The 14,443-nt window shown below is 38.8% G+C and overlaps 1 protein-coding gene across 1 annotated transcript in view; it reads right to left on the bottom strand.

Annotated features, from left to right (window-relative positions):
• Positions 1-1,837: 1,837 nt before the first annotated feature.
• Aqr (aquarius intron-binding spliceosomal factor) overlaps positions 1,838-14,443 on the bottom strand; it is a 77,636-nt gene continuing 65,030 nt past the window's right edge. Inside the window, exons 29-35 of the mRNA XM_051183774.1 lie at positions 13,974-14,161; positions 13,237-13,408; positions 10,805-10,975; positions 8,838-8,923; positions 6,705-6,879; positions 4,650-4,763; positions 1,838-2,405 (exon numbers count right to left, since the gene is read on the bottom strand). Coding sequence (XP_051039731.1) covers positions 2,094-2,405; positions 4,650-4,763; positions 6,705-6,879; positions 8,838-8,923; positions 10,805-10,975; positions 13,237-13,408; positions 13,974-14,161 — 1,218 coding nt within the window. The 3' untranslated portion in view covers positions 1,838-2,093. The remainder of the gene's footprint in view (positions 2,406-4,649; positions 4,764-6,704; positions 6,880-8,837; positions 8,924-10,804; positions 10,976-13,236; positions 13,409-13,973; positions 14,162-14,443) is intronic.

Here is a 14,443-nt window from a genome sequence, read left to right as displayed (position 1 = left end):
GACTATCTGGCTTGACCCTTACTCTGATAAAATAGGCCAGGATGTTTTGCTAGGTATTTCTCTGCTTTCATCCTCTCCTCACTGAACATTTACACAAGTGTTCTGGCACACTGTAAGCTCTGAGTGTGTATCCTATATTCTGGTAGCTGAACAAACACTTGTCACTTAAAATATAATTGACTTGACTTTCTGGGTTTTATTTCCTTATGAGCCAATCATTTCTTTGCACTGCTAGAATCCGAGGGATTTCAGTGTGGTTCTTCCTTTAAAGGTTCCTTGGTTGTGGTCAAATCTGTTGGCACTAGAGGGGAGATGTATGTAAATATTCCCTTGGCAACTCTAGCAGATCAAGATGGAGAAGAGAGAACTAGTGGTCCCATGTACACACACACGAAGGCTGACTTCAGCTCCTGCCACCATGCCCAGGGTCCTTATCAGAAGAGGTCACTTGTCAGAAAACATTAGCCCCACTCATTGTTAATTCCATCACCATGGCCTCATTTACAAGGACAGCCCAGTAATTTGCGCACAGCGCCTTTCAAGCCACAAAGTGCATGGTCACCAGGAGATCTGGTTGAAATACAGATTCAGATAAACAGTGGTAACTTCTACATTTCTATCAACTTCAGTATTCCACCAATGCTGATCACACTTCTGTAACAAGGTCGGAAGACATCTGCCTCCTCACATTGGACCAAGAAAAACCGGGCATAGAACACAGAACTGCTCACCAGGAGGCCCCCCACACTGCACACAGGAATTAAGCTCTCTAATAACTCTTACTGCCTAGACTTAGGTCCTGTTAACTCCTGTTCAGCTGAATGTCACACTAGCCTTATTGAACGCCACCATGTTATGGAGAACCTGCCATGTGTCTAAGGTTCTAATTCCTTAGGTCTAAAGTGGGCCTGACCAATAAACAAGACTCCAGTGAAGAGTAAGGCACGCCCAACTTTTTGACATTGTGCCAAAGTTCATGCTTAAGAACAACACAATTGAGCTGGAGAGATGGCTCAGGGATTAAGAGTACTGGTGACCAGGTTCGATTCTCAGCACCCACCCACATGGAGGCTAACATCTGTAACTCCAGTTCCAGGGAATCTGATATCCTCTTCTGACTTCCATGCAAGTGGTCCAGATATACATGTAAGCAAAACACCCATATACACACAAAATGAGAATAATTAAATCTTAAAAAGAACTGTATCATTTTTTAAAAATTACAAAACACTTGCAAAGTTTTAAGTCAAGTTTATGATTTTGGATTAGGCTGCATAATAGCTGTCCTTGGCTGCATGTTGCCCATGGGCCACAATGGGTGATTCTAAATCATTTCAGGTTCAGAGAAGAAAATATGTGCATGTTGTCTGAGAGACTGCAAAGACCTTTACCCTGTGGCTATTTATGTCCTTATAGGAATAAAGGGGGGGGTGAGGAGTGGGGGAGGAAGTGTGGGTGAGGGGAGCTTACAGGCTCAAGTGCCTGACAGCGTGATGGGAGAAACAACCTGCTACACAACTGAGACTCTGCTCACAGCCACTGAGGGTTAACTCTAGTATCTTGGGCCCTTTTTTCTCTAGTGACATGCACTAGACTTGTTAAGTATGGGCTGGGCTGAGGCTTAGCTGGCAGGATACTTGTCTAGCATCTACAAGGCCCTGGGTTTGATCCCAAGCAAGGCATAATAGAAAGTTTAGCAGAGTGCAAGCAATCTCAGTACTAGGGAGGTGGGAGCAGGAGGATCAGGAGTTCAGTCATCTTTAGCTGCACTGGGAGTTCAAGGCCAGCCTGAGATAACGTGAGAACCTGGAAAGAAAAAGGGCAAGTGTGCCTCACATATTCTATAAAAAAGTTTTAATTCAGGTATTATTACAGATACATTCGGCAATCAAAATTATTTTCTCTTCTGATCGAACAAATGAAAACTGTGGAGTTGTTTATATATTTACAAATAAAAATATATACAAAACAAGGAAACCAGCTAATAAAAATAAGGACGGAACATTAGTTGGTGTCATTAAAGTCATACTGCAAGTATGAAACACAAAGGGTAACTTTATAAATGGAATGTCCCGGGAAAGGCTTTGATTAGGTTATTGGGTCTTTGCAGGGACAGAAGCAGCATCTTCTAGGGTGGTGGCTTCTGCTGCTGCAGACACAGGCTCGGCTGCAGTGGCAGTGTCCTGCAGAGCAGAGATGTCTTCCATCTCACTGGAGGCTGCCTCAGTCTGACTGGAGCTCTCAGGCTGGGGGGCTGGAATCTCTTGACTTAAGCTGGCTTCTGGTGGACTGGGTATGACATTAGCTTGAGCAGCCATGGTCTCTTCTTCTGCTTCCATTTCTGTTTCTTGACTCTGAACTTCCTCACCTTCTTCCACCATTGCAGGTGGTAGTTGTAAGAAAGTCTAATTAAAAATAAACGAGAGTGTCAAGAGCACTGGCTTATGAAGCCGAGCAAGCTCTCATATCACTTTCTCGATACACTGCTTCTGCTACAGTTTTTCAAACACTGCTAGCCATTTGATATGACAAATTTGATACTTTTGAACAACGACCATGATTCTGCTAATGGCAAGGAATGTCTGCGTGTCACGTGTAAGTAAAACCCAATATGAAAAGTTATGAGTTTCAATCAGAGAATTTTTTGCTAAGGCTGCTAAGGAAGCACAGTGAGGTTTCACCTTCACTGAAGGAGTCTGTGAGGAGAGCTCATTTTGAAGACCAGGACATGGTAGGGAGGAAGGAAGGACAGAGATCAAGCCTCCAACTCGTTCATCCAGGAGAGCAGAACAGCCCACTATGCCTAGACTTTTCTCAATGCCTTGGCAGCCTGGAGTGAAACCATAGCTTCTTTCCTCCTAGATTTTGTTTAGCTAATCAGAAATTTGAAAACATTTGAAAAGTACCACCCAGAATAGCAATGGGCAGTCAGGGAAGAGCTAAGAGATGGAGATATATAATGTTCATAAAGAGACAGACTTAAAATCAGTAAGGTACTAATTTCCCCAAATTGACCCCAAACAATTTCACTTATGGAGACATTATTTCGATTACAGTGGGCTTTTACAGTGCTAGAAATTGGATGGCTCAGTCTAGATAGAAAAAGTCATTTTTGAAAAAGAATGGAACTAAAATACTCATTTTGCTGAATTTTAAGATCTGCTAATTCTAAGTTGCTGTAACCCAGACAGCGCGGTGACAGTGAAGGGTGGGACAGACACACTGAGTAGTGGAACGCAATGGGGTACAGAAGAACATTCAGAAAGAGAGGCAGTATTTGGGGTGTTTTTATATTATCTGACTAAGGTTACAAGTCGTAGTTCAAAAGAGAATAAAATAGTCTACTGAGGGAATAGCAGTAAAAATGCAGGAACACTACAGAACACCCACACATGGATGAATAAGTACAATACTGCATAGAACTTTGCCAGAAATGAATTCAAAACCTATCCTACTTGTAAACACCACAACCCAAAGGGTAGAGGGTAATCTTTGTCAATGGGGGCTAAAGTAAGTATTTTTAGGACATACAAGAATGAATTATAGGAAAATAATTTGATTTATTAGATATTAGATGTCAAAATTCAAAACTCTACTAAAAGCTGCTTTAAAAAGAAAAAAAAAATTAAACTTATAAAAACGTGTTTGTAAGGGACCTGTAGCTGGGAGACAAAAATCTCTGAGAGTGCACTATGATAATACTTGTGAACAGACTCATCCCCAAAGAGGACATTTATGGGGCAAATAACAATATAAAATAATGCTCAAATGAATTCTAAAAAACGACAACCCCTCCCCACTAGAAAACTGATTCCACACTGAGCTCACTATATTCCTAATATCCCCACTAAAGAGAAAGGCTTACTAAATCAAGTGTGCTGAGGATGCAGAGTGACCACACTCACATACTCCTGGATAGAGCAGCAAGTTCTATTTGAAAAACTACTTCGAAAAACAAGCTGCCACTTTAAAAAAGTTAAGCACACATGTAACAAATCAGTCAGCAACTCTCCTTGGAGGTAGAAGTGCAAAGTCTTTCACAATAATTACTTTGTAATATCCCACAATGGAAACAATCAAAATGTATACCAACAGGTGAAAGGAAGGGACCACTCCTAGCATGGACCAACAGGAATGGTTTTAAAAAAGGGAGAGAGGCTGAGAAACAACAGAATGAAAAAGCAAGACAGCATATTGGATGCTGTATAAGTATCTAGAAAGCAGACACTAGTCCATGGTGGCAGAAATCACAACCCTATGTGCTTAGAGAAGGACAGGGAGTCAAAGTGACATGAGAAACAACAGCTATGCTCATTACGTAGATTAAGTGATAGTTTTAGGAGTACATACATCATGATAAATACAGAATGCATCAAACCGTACATTTTGAGTGAGCGTACTGATGCTAATTTATTTCTAAAGACAGCTATTAAAATGACTGCTACATCAATAAGAATATTTGACTGTAGACTCCATGACAAATTAGTTTTAAGATCACTCCATATTTAGAGAAATGAGCAAACCTTGAGCAAACTCACCTGATTATAATGATGGGTAGTCTGTATCAAATGCATGTACATATTGTACACAAAGTTAGTTTTAAGATCACTCCATATTTAGAGAAATGAGCAAACCTTGAGCAAACTCACCTGATTATAATGATGGGTAGTCTGTATCAAATGCATGTACATATTGTACACAAAGTTCGCCATCTGGGGCATGTTCTTTATCACCTGTACTTCATGAGGTGGTCTTTCTCCATTCTATAAGAAAGCAAAAGGAGAGTGAAGAATCTAGTGAAAAGAAGAAACCCAGAACCTATCATTTCAATAGAAGCCCATTTCTGAGTCTATAAATACTACCAGGGTATGGAGGACATGAAATCCCCAAGCCAGAGTTGAGAAAGCACTTCATGAATATTTAGAAAAATGAAAGACAACAGAGTTGAGAGTCATTAAGTTTTTAATACAACTTTGGGCTGGTAAGTAAAACAGAATTTCAGTATGTGAATTGATATCAAAGAATCATTAAGATAAAGCCTCATGAAAAGAGAAAATAAATCAATACATCTAAAACAGTGATGTTCAACCTTCCTAATGATACAACCTTTTAATGCAGTTCCTCATATCAAATCATAAAATTATTTTCATTGCCACTTTGTAATTGTGATTTTGCTACTGTTATGAATCATAATGCAAATATCTGACATGCAGAATATCTGATATGTGAGATCTCTAAAGGGTTGTGACCCAAAGGTTAAGAACTACTTGTCTAAAAGCAACAATTTCCATCACTGTCTAGAATCCAAAGAGAATCTATAATAGTTCAGAATGATAATATTAGAACTATTTTTCCTATCTATGTGTTTCTGAAGCATAAGATGTTAACATTTATTATTATTAACATGGAGCCTATCAGCCATGGAAATGATACTCAAATGCCAATTTTTAAATTTTGTAGCATTTGTCAGGCTCTACTGAGAGACTGTCACAGTGCAGAGCCCTTACCTGCAGCACCCTGAGAACTAGATTCTCAGGAAGCAGTTTCTGAGAAAAATCACTCTAGCAGTAAAACAGTGAAGCAACTGAAGTAAACACAGATCAGTCCTTCTACTTCGGCCACTGCACAACTTTACTATTTGCAATCACTGATCACACACAAAGTCTTATCTATGAATGTACAAACAAGTTTCCCAGGATCCTACTTAAAGTAGCAAGCACATAATAGTGAGTCTATAAAAGAGACAAGTGTAGACCTGCAAGGTGGCCATCCAGGACGACCTCAGGGCTTGTGACGCCACCCCACAATCCCCCACCCCATTCTCTTTCCTCCAATTTTCTCATGGCAGCATTTCTTAAAAACAAAACAAATAAACAAACAAATAGAAACATCTTTAAAGAAAAGTGGCTATCATTACCATAAAACAAACAGTGAATTTATTTTGTTTTAAGAAGTTCACTGCATATTTAAAACAATTTCAGTAAAACTTAATGGACCTCTGGGACATTTCATTAAGTGAAAACCAAACAACCCACCCCCAAGTCTATAGCATGCTCTAAGAACATAAAGTAACAGTGAGAATATAATCAATCATGTATCGGTGCCTCTGTGTGCAAGAACATAAATAAATGAACCGCATTATACTTTATCCTACAGAAAGGAGAGGAAGAAAACTGGACAAAGAAGGAAGAGCCTACAGAGGAAGAGCAGTGACAAAGAGGAGGGAAGGGGGAGAGGAGACGGTTAAGTTGTATGTGTTTTCCTGCCCCACCACCCTAGCTAGAATCCAAGCTTTACAAGAACTAAACTAGATTTCTCTGTTAAGTGAAAACTGATGGACAAGAGAGGTGTGAGGTGATTAGAACATAAATTCTTGAATCACACTTCCTGTTTTCGAATTCTGGCTCATTTACCCACTGATGTATGACAAACTATTTAACTTCACCCTCAGCTCTGTACGTGTACACTTAGGACAATCAGAAAGCCTCCTGAGCAGATGTACTACTCAGATCAAATGTGGAGTTCATTCCTGATAGAGTAAGTTTCAGTAAATGTTAGCAGATATCATTTTTATACAATGCAGTTCTTTGGTGTAAGGAGCATTTCATACCAGTGATTGGGTATTCTCATTAACGTGGTCAACTCTAAGAGAAACCACTGTCCTACCTGGGGCACATTGCTCTACACAGTGATGAAAGGCCTACCTTTCTGGAGGTCGGGAAAGGCTCTGTTGGAATAATATGCAAATGCAGTGGGCGAGCAGTGAGCTGGCTGAAAGCAGGAGTCAGTTCGAAACAATTTTGGAAGAGGGATACTCTAGCGAAGATATAAAGGCCAAGCCTGGCTCTTGACATGGCTACCACCAAGCGACGGACATCCCTTTAGGAAATAAAATAATTAGCATAGTTTGAAATTAATAATATATGTATGCAGCCCCATTTTCCTTGTTTTACATAATCCACTAAATAGTCTCATTATAAGTTATTGCAATAGAAACCTTAAGAACTTAAAGGCATAAGACCAATCAATGTGTGTGATTAGTAAACCAAGTGAGTGAGTGCTCCATTGAAAACATCTTGTTAGTTAATGCATATTTGTGCACACATGAAGAACCAATGTACTGGTTTAAAAAACACAAAAAGCCCGACCAGAATCATAGAGGTTCAGGTGACAGTCATTAATTACTGCATCACCATCAATGTGACAAATCACCTTCTTTCACTTTTCTACCTAGTAATTTCCAGGCTCTATCAAGATAAGATTTTCCTTCCTAGAAAATGTACTAGTTTTACCTAGGAGTAGTAATTCCTTTTGCTTCTCTTCACACTCCCTAATGTAGGGTTATGAAGAGAGAAATAGAAAGGAAAATGTATACAATGCTGTCTAGGAAGAAATGGAGTGCTAGAGCAAGGGAATCGCTTACACTGGTTTTAAGGAATCACTCTACGGCTGTGTTCAGTTTCCTTGTCACATCTAGGAGGCTCTTACTCTGGATACAAGCAAGTAGACAGCACTGTCCAGGTCCCTCTATAAGAACATTGACTGTATTGGTACTGTAGTGGCTAAGAGGCTTTTTATAAATATCACCTCCATCACACAGGAGAGGAATGAAATTGAAACTTTGGGTATATTCAAGTAAAGGAATCGTCCCAATTATTTAAATGTTTCCCACACTGGGCTCCAAACTCTTCAAGGATGGAGATCACGAAAGCTAAATTTATTCTTACATATCTAGAAGCTAGCATACTGCCAAATAACAGATGGATAAAGGTGTTTTTAATCAGAAAATCTGGAGATACATGGTCATACTGAAACCACCTTCTTTTTAAACCCTCCATTCACACACCTTCTTAGTTCCCAGAGATCGCTATAGATTTTTTATTGTACATATATGGCTGTTTTGTGTGCACATATCTTAGTGCAGGACTGGTACCAACAGAGGAAGGAGACATTCACATATTGATGCTTGGAGCTAAGAGGTTTTAGGTCAACAATAATGGTTATTCAGACAATAGTTATGTCAGTTAGGAAAGGAAACTGTTTTCAGAAAAGACCTAGATCTATGCTTGATACTTCAATAAGCAAAAATAAGCTAACTTTAACACTATCACTTTGTAACAATTTCTTAAAACATTATTGTTCTTGTTACTCTTCCATAAAGATTATCAGCCTAATAGAATCTGAACTAAGGCCCAAAGAGATCTGGACTTAATGACAATTTATGAGAGCCTGAAGAACCTTCTCTTTATACTCATTGAATAAATTAAGACAGTGAACTCTAGATCTCCTGAATTTTGCTGGTAAGTCACATGAGATGAAGACTTATATAAAACCAAACGGCTGCTTTGTAATAAGAAGATATTACTCCCATAAATCTCTAATACATAAATACATCACAAAAATGATAAAAATAGGTTATTGTCTGTTTGGACCATTCTTAATCCTGGGAGAACAAATGGCTCCTTTATCCTCTCATGAAGCTGAAAGATGGTGGGGAGAGAAAACCAAAAGCCTTATGCACTGAAAAAGCCCCTGAAGAGGCTTCCTCCCAGCTTAGCTTCTTTGGTTCCTGATACTGTTTCTAACAGATCCAAGGCTATTAAGATCCTACCATGGAGAAGCTACCACTACAACATTATGAAGTAAGCAGTCAGTAGTAACAACACTGAGAACTACATAAGGGGTCTGATGTTATTCAGACGGAAAGTACTATAAGCCACCATAATGATTAATTGTAGCAATTAATTCAACAAATTTAGAACTACTTTGTCACTGAAGCTCAAAACTGAAATAGACAGTAACCTTTAGTAAGAGTATAGAGTTTGAACCTCACGCACCTCAAATGGCCCACAGCCCTGGTCCGCACTAGAGAAAGGAGGATGTAATCATTCTGTTGACCTTGAAATCTATCAACAGTTGTCACCTAGGAAGAAAAGGCATTATCTCAACAAAATGCTACAAACAAGCATCTCACCTTTAAAATTATCACAGAAGAAACCTAATCATATCAATTCTTGCTTGGAATTGTAAAACCAAGACAGTGAGTACAACTAGAGCATGGTAAGCACCCTGAATCACGTCCTTCCGTTACTCACACTCTGGTCTGCAGCACTTGTCTACTATAGCTAACAATTAAAGAACTGTTCTTGGAATCTAGAGCCTTCTTAGGCTGCCAAGCTTTGTTCTGCTTATTAAGTGGCATCCCAAATATTCAAAAGACTATAGCTAATTATCTAACTTATTATTCAATGTGTGTCCCTAGTATTTTGTTCATAACATTCTTGTCAAAGTGGAAAAAAAAATCTTCACAGTATTTTTTATTCAGCTGGAAAACATACATATGAATAGGAAGAGGGGGTTCATCAAGATTCTAGCCACCAATTTTAACTCCTAGGTCTTCATCCCTGCTCTATGAATTTAACAAAGCTTACTAATTCCCCTGACTTTAGGAAGTGTATAAAAACACTTCTTTGGAAGTGAACTTCAGAGGTACAAATTACATACATAAGTTTTGACAACCTATACTCCCACACAATCACTACCACTGCCACAATGCCCATCACTCTGGGCCCTGCTGTAAACAAGCAGGCAACTTCCCAGCTTCAGGCAGGCAGTCCCTGATCTACTTCCCTCATTTTCTGCTGGCTCTAAACAAGCACAGGAGTAGAACCATGAAGACTTACACCAGTCTGTCAATAGCATAAAGCTTCTGTGGCTTTTCTGTATTATACATAAAGATGCTCATTTTGTCCTGCTGCTGAGCAGCTGGGCTCCCATTAATGAATGTGCTTGTTAATGGGCACCAGAGTTCCTTTTACTCTAGGGATATTTAGAATAAAACTACATTGAATATCTTTTTTTTTTGGGGGGGGCATGTTTTCATTGCAGAAAATGGAACTGTAGGGCTATGTTAAGTGTATGTTTAACTTGATAGACTTTCAAACTACTTTCCAAAGTCTGAGTCAATTTATACACTCACCAGTGATGTCCCAAGTTCCAGCTGCTCTATGTCCGAAACTATCAATTTTTATAACTATTTTTTGTTGTGTTGTTGTTGTTGTTTTTCAAGAGAGGGTTTATCTGTGTAGCTTTGGAGCCTGACCTGGAATTCACTATGTAGAGCAGGCTGGCCTCAAACTCACAGAGATGCACCTGCCCCTGCCTCCCAAATGCTGAGATTAAAGGTGTGTGCCACCTGCATAGCCCGCTTTTACAGCTGTTAGTGTGTGTAAGTATCATATTGTAATTTGAAAATTTTAATTTAATTTTATTCAGAGACTCATGTAGCCCAAGCTACAAATCTGATATATAACTGGGGATGGCTCTGAAGCTCTGATCCCCTTGCCTCCACCTCACCAGGATTGGGATTATAGGCATGCACCGTAGTATTGAGTTTTTGTAGTCTGAGGGTGAAACCCCAGGCTTTATGAATGCTAAGCAAGCACTCTACAGACTGAACTGCATTCTCTGTTCCCTTACTGGTTTCTCATTTATATCTTCCTGACAGGTAATGATTGTAAAGACAACTAATTACAGGGCAGGGATATTTTAGTGGCTACTTGTAGATTTTGCATAAAATATGCCCTGTTCACTTGCCCATTTTATATTAGTCTCTCTTATTTAAAATGACTATTAGAATTGACATTTTGAAGCAAGTCTTCTCATGTGTAGACATTATACATGGAAATTCTGTTGCCATCCTGACCTAGAAAGCTTGTCTGTGAGACAAGGTGGAGCAATATAAGCACTTACAATAAATGCAAACCTTGCCAGAAAGATGATGCCACTACATTCATAAAACTACCTTGTTTGGCCTTCCGATCAATGGATTATTCCCACATCGTCTATTGATGATGTCCCGTATCAGATGCTTTTGTCCATTGTATGTTGTTAGAATACTGATCTTGTCTGCAGGGTAACCAAGCAGGCACATGTACATGAAGAGTGCTACTACATACTCTGCTTCTCCAAGGTTCTGTAATGCAAGCACAGCCACATTATATATTAATTCGTCTATGATTCTTCTTCATAAGTGCTTCAAGAGGCTTACTTACTCATCACTTACTTACTTTTCACTTACTCACATTTCAAGTGAAAAGTTAATAACCTTGATAGATAAGTGATTATTTTGGTATGTTGAAAGATAGCCTTATTCTAGGTTAATATTGATAAAACTCTGATGTCTAATATATTCGTAACACAGGACATAGAGGTTAATATTCCTGGAGCCACAATAATCATGATATATAGTCTGTACAATGTACTCTAACTGCAACTGTGAAAACAAACATTAATATAAAGGGGTCAATCAGCTGAAGAGCCCATACAATGTCTAGTGTAACTGGATGTACATGTAGCAGTTTTACAATTGACTGCACTGTGCACAGCACTTTCCTAGCCTCTTCTGCTTCCTGATGTTTCCTATGAGTTTGTTTTTGCTGTCTTCCTTTGCCCCTGATCTGGACTCATTTAGATGAGAAGATGTTTTCAAACTGGCAGTCTGGCTTAGTGTTAAGTTAGAGATTCTGGTTAAAGATGGGTGATACGGAGCTCAAAAACAAGGGCTTTACTGAACTTCAAAGTGAGAAATCTGACCCACAGCTATTTAATCCAGTTCAGTAGAGACCGAGTTCAAGCATCAGCTGAGAAAGTAAAACAAGAACATAAGCACATCATCAAAAGCAAAACACAAAGATAAGAAGCTGGATTCCAGGCCAAGGCAAGAGGAAAATTACTGGATGAACTTCAGAGACACCATTTATATCCAGGTTCCTGGTGACAGACAGTCTCAATTATCTCTTTCATTTAAATTCTCTAGTTCTTTGGAAGACAGGAGACAAAAGAAAGCCATATGACTGTGTAAATCTCCATTTTCTATATTGGTAGCAAAACACATTTATCTAAGGATCAGCTTCAATACAGATAAAAGAACAAACCAGGGACCGTGGAAATGACCTTATGTAATAAATGCTAAGGCTGAATAAAATCCAGTTTTGAGGGTTCAGGTATTTTTGGCAAGATTGGGGCACTGACTTCTCAGCAAACAGAAGCCAATTCTTATTTATGTGGGCAATGACAACTGCTTAATTCAGAGCTCTGCCTGAGTCTGCCTAAGTCAGATGTGAAGTTCAATGGGAAAACAAGTATATTTTGATGAACATTTAAGAGACTGGACCATGTAAGTCAAGGATGCTTCAATTTAGGGACTTTTATTCATTTTCTACTTACTGTTTCAGATATTAATATTTTAAAATGTAAGTTTAAATGCATACTGATCATTCTCGGGGGGAGGATAAGGTTTTCAATACTTCAGAAATGCATTTAACCCATAGTATTCATCATTTGAGAATACCTTTACTTCTTGATGTACTTAAAACTCACCCAGAGATAGAATTAACAAATAATAGAAATAACAAGTAAGGAAACAGATGAGTAACTTGGATAACGTTTCCTATCAATCCCATTCGGTGGTTCAGGCAGGGACTCAGAACCAGTATGCAATGAGGCGATGAGGAGCCACCAATCAACTCCCAAACTCCTTCAAAAGTGGGTACCAGGAAACATGTTTCTACTTTGAATATGGCTCAATGTGTTATCGTTTAAAGATCACATTTTTTCCTAGGCTTCAAGTATATGAGAGTAACTTTAGTTACATGTTAAGTCTTTACACACTCATTCAACTTCTTGTTAAGAATTACTAGGAGCGAGAACAGTGTTTTTCATACGTAGGGCAATTTATGTGCTGAGTTATTTTCCTACTAAAATTGCAAGATCAAGTACTGTGTAATGTAGTGATTTATTACCCTGGTCCTCACAAAGATTTGCAAGATCAGCAAGTGTCCCTAACCCTGAGCCATCTTTCCAGCTCCCAGAAAGCAACTGAGTTCTTTATACAGATTTTAGTTAGAATTTTCAAATATATTGCTTTAATTTACATATTTATTGCTTTTCTCAAATCAATTAAGACTTTCTTATTTTTTTTTTTTTGTTATCAAGGAGTCCCTTCTTATGATATCACTGTATACTTGTCAGTATTTGCTTTCAGTACTTTCCACTGACTTTTTAGTTATTCTTTGTCTATCTTTGATCCACCTGAAATTGATTGTTTCTGTGTAGTAAGGTGAGGCTGCATCCTTTCTTTTTCTCAATAGATGGCCACATGGCTCAGGGTTACTGAATTCCACAACACTTCAGCCAGACAAATATAAGATGAACTCCAATGCCACGCTGTGTTACCTGATAGAAGTAAGGGTTAGGCTCCGACTCTCCCACTCCCTGAAAGTCTTCCACATTGATGAGCTGGAAGTCATATAGCAGGCCAGCATTAGCTGTGCTGAACTCTGGCAGAAGCTGCACATGTGGCAAATTGCCCAAATTCTTGTAGCGCCAGTTATAGAGGTTACACAAGCTGTCCCAAGAGAAAGCCCCACAGAACACAAAAGATTAGTAAGATGGTATATAAAAGGACATTTTAAGGAACCACATTTTTTAGTTGCCAAGTTTGCTCATCTTTTTAGCAACTTTGGGCTACTTGTTCCAAGAAATCAGAGTCAGGGGGATGAAGACATTACAAAAATGGCAGCTCTCTTGTGCTCCTTGTAAACACTGCTGCTATGTCATAAAATACAAGACCTGGGAAAGCCTCTAAGTAGGGACACTGGGTGGACCTGGGAGGTGGCTGGCATTGCTTATGAAGTTAAGAACCAGTGATTTACTCTTGTTTACTTTTGCTTTAGGTTTTATAATTACATTAAGGTCACAATTTTTGGAGACAGGATGGAGTAAAGCCTTTTCAGTCCTTAATATCAATTTAATGAAGAAAACAATTCCTTTGGTCAACATATACCATACATAAGAGGCAATAGACATGGTTTATGACTTGTAGAGGACAGGTTCCTAGATCTTAGAGGAGGCTAAACTTTACGTAAAAGATGTTTCAGAACCTATGTCCTTAACTAGAAGTGAATCTTCACCTTGCCCTGGCTCTCCCTTGAGCATCAAGATCCACAGTAGGAACACCAACACGGACAAAGCGAGTGAAAAGAGATTGCTCCATATTTGAATACTTCTGAAAGGCCATGTTCTTAATGACTGGAGGTAACTGGTGGTGATCACCAATCATAATCCATCGTTTCAATCGGCTGAACCCATCTTGAGGATTCTAGAAATGAAAATTAAAGAAATATCAAAATTCATTACTGATCGGTTTCTAACTTACCAAACAGAAGACTTGTTTATCAGATGATTTCGTTAATTTACAAATTCTCAACCCTCACCAGCTCTATAAAGGAGCAAATTCACAAGATGAATTAATTAGCAAAGAAGCAAGGTAGCCGATGCTCTTGACTGACAGCAAGCAAGAGTGGGTGAAAGTCTGAGGCCTCCAACAGGGTAATCAGAAGACATCTTAAAGATTAAGGTCAGCATTAAACAAAACATAAAT

This window comes from Phodopus roborovskii, unplaced genomic scaffold, assembly GCF_943737965.1.
Source record: "Phodopus roborovskii unplaced genomic scaffold, PHOROB, whole genome shotgun sequence".
In the NCBI taxonomy this organism is placed as follows: Eukaryota; Metazoa; Chordata; class Mammalia; order Rodentia; family Cricetidae; genus Phodopus; species Phodopus roborovskii.
This window is presented reverse-complemented; position numbering and strand designations above follow the sequence as displayed.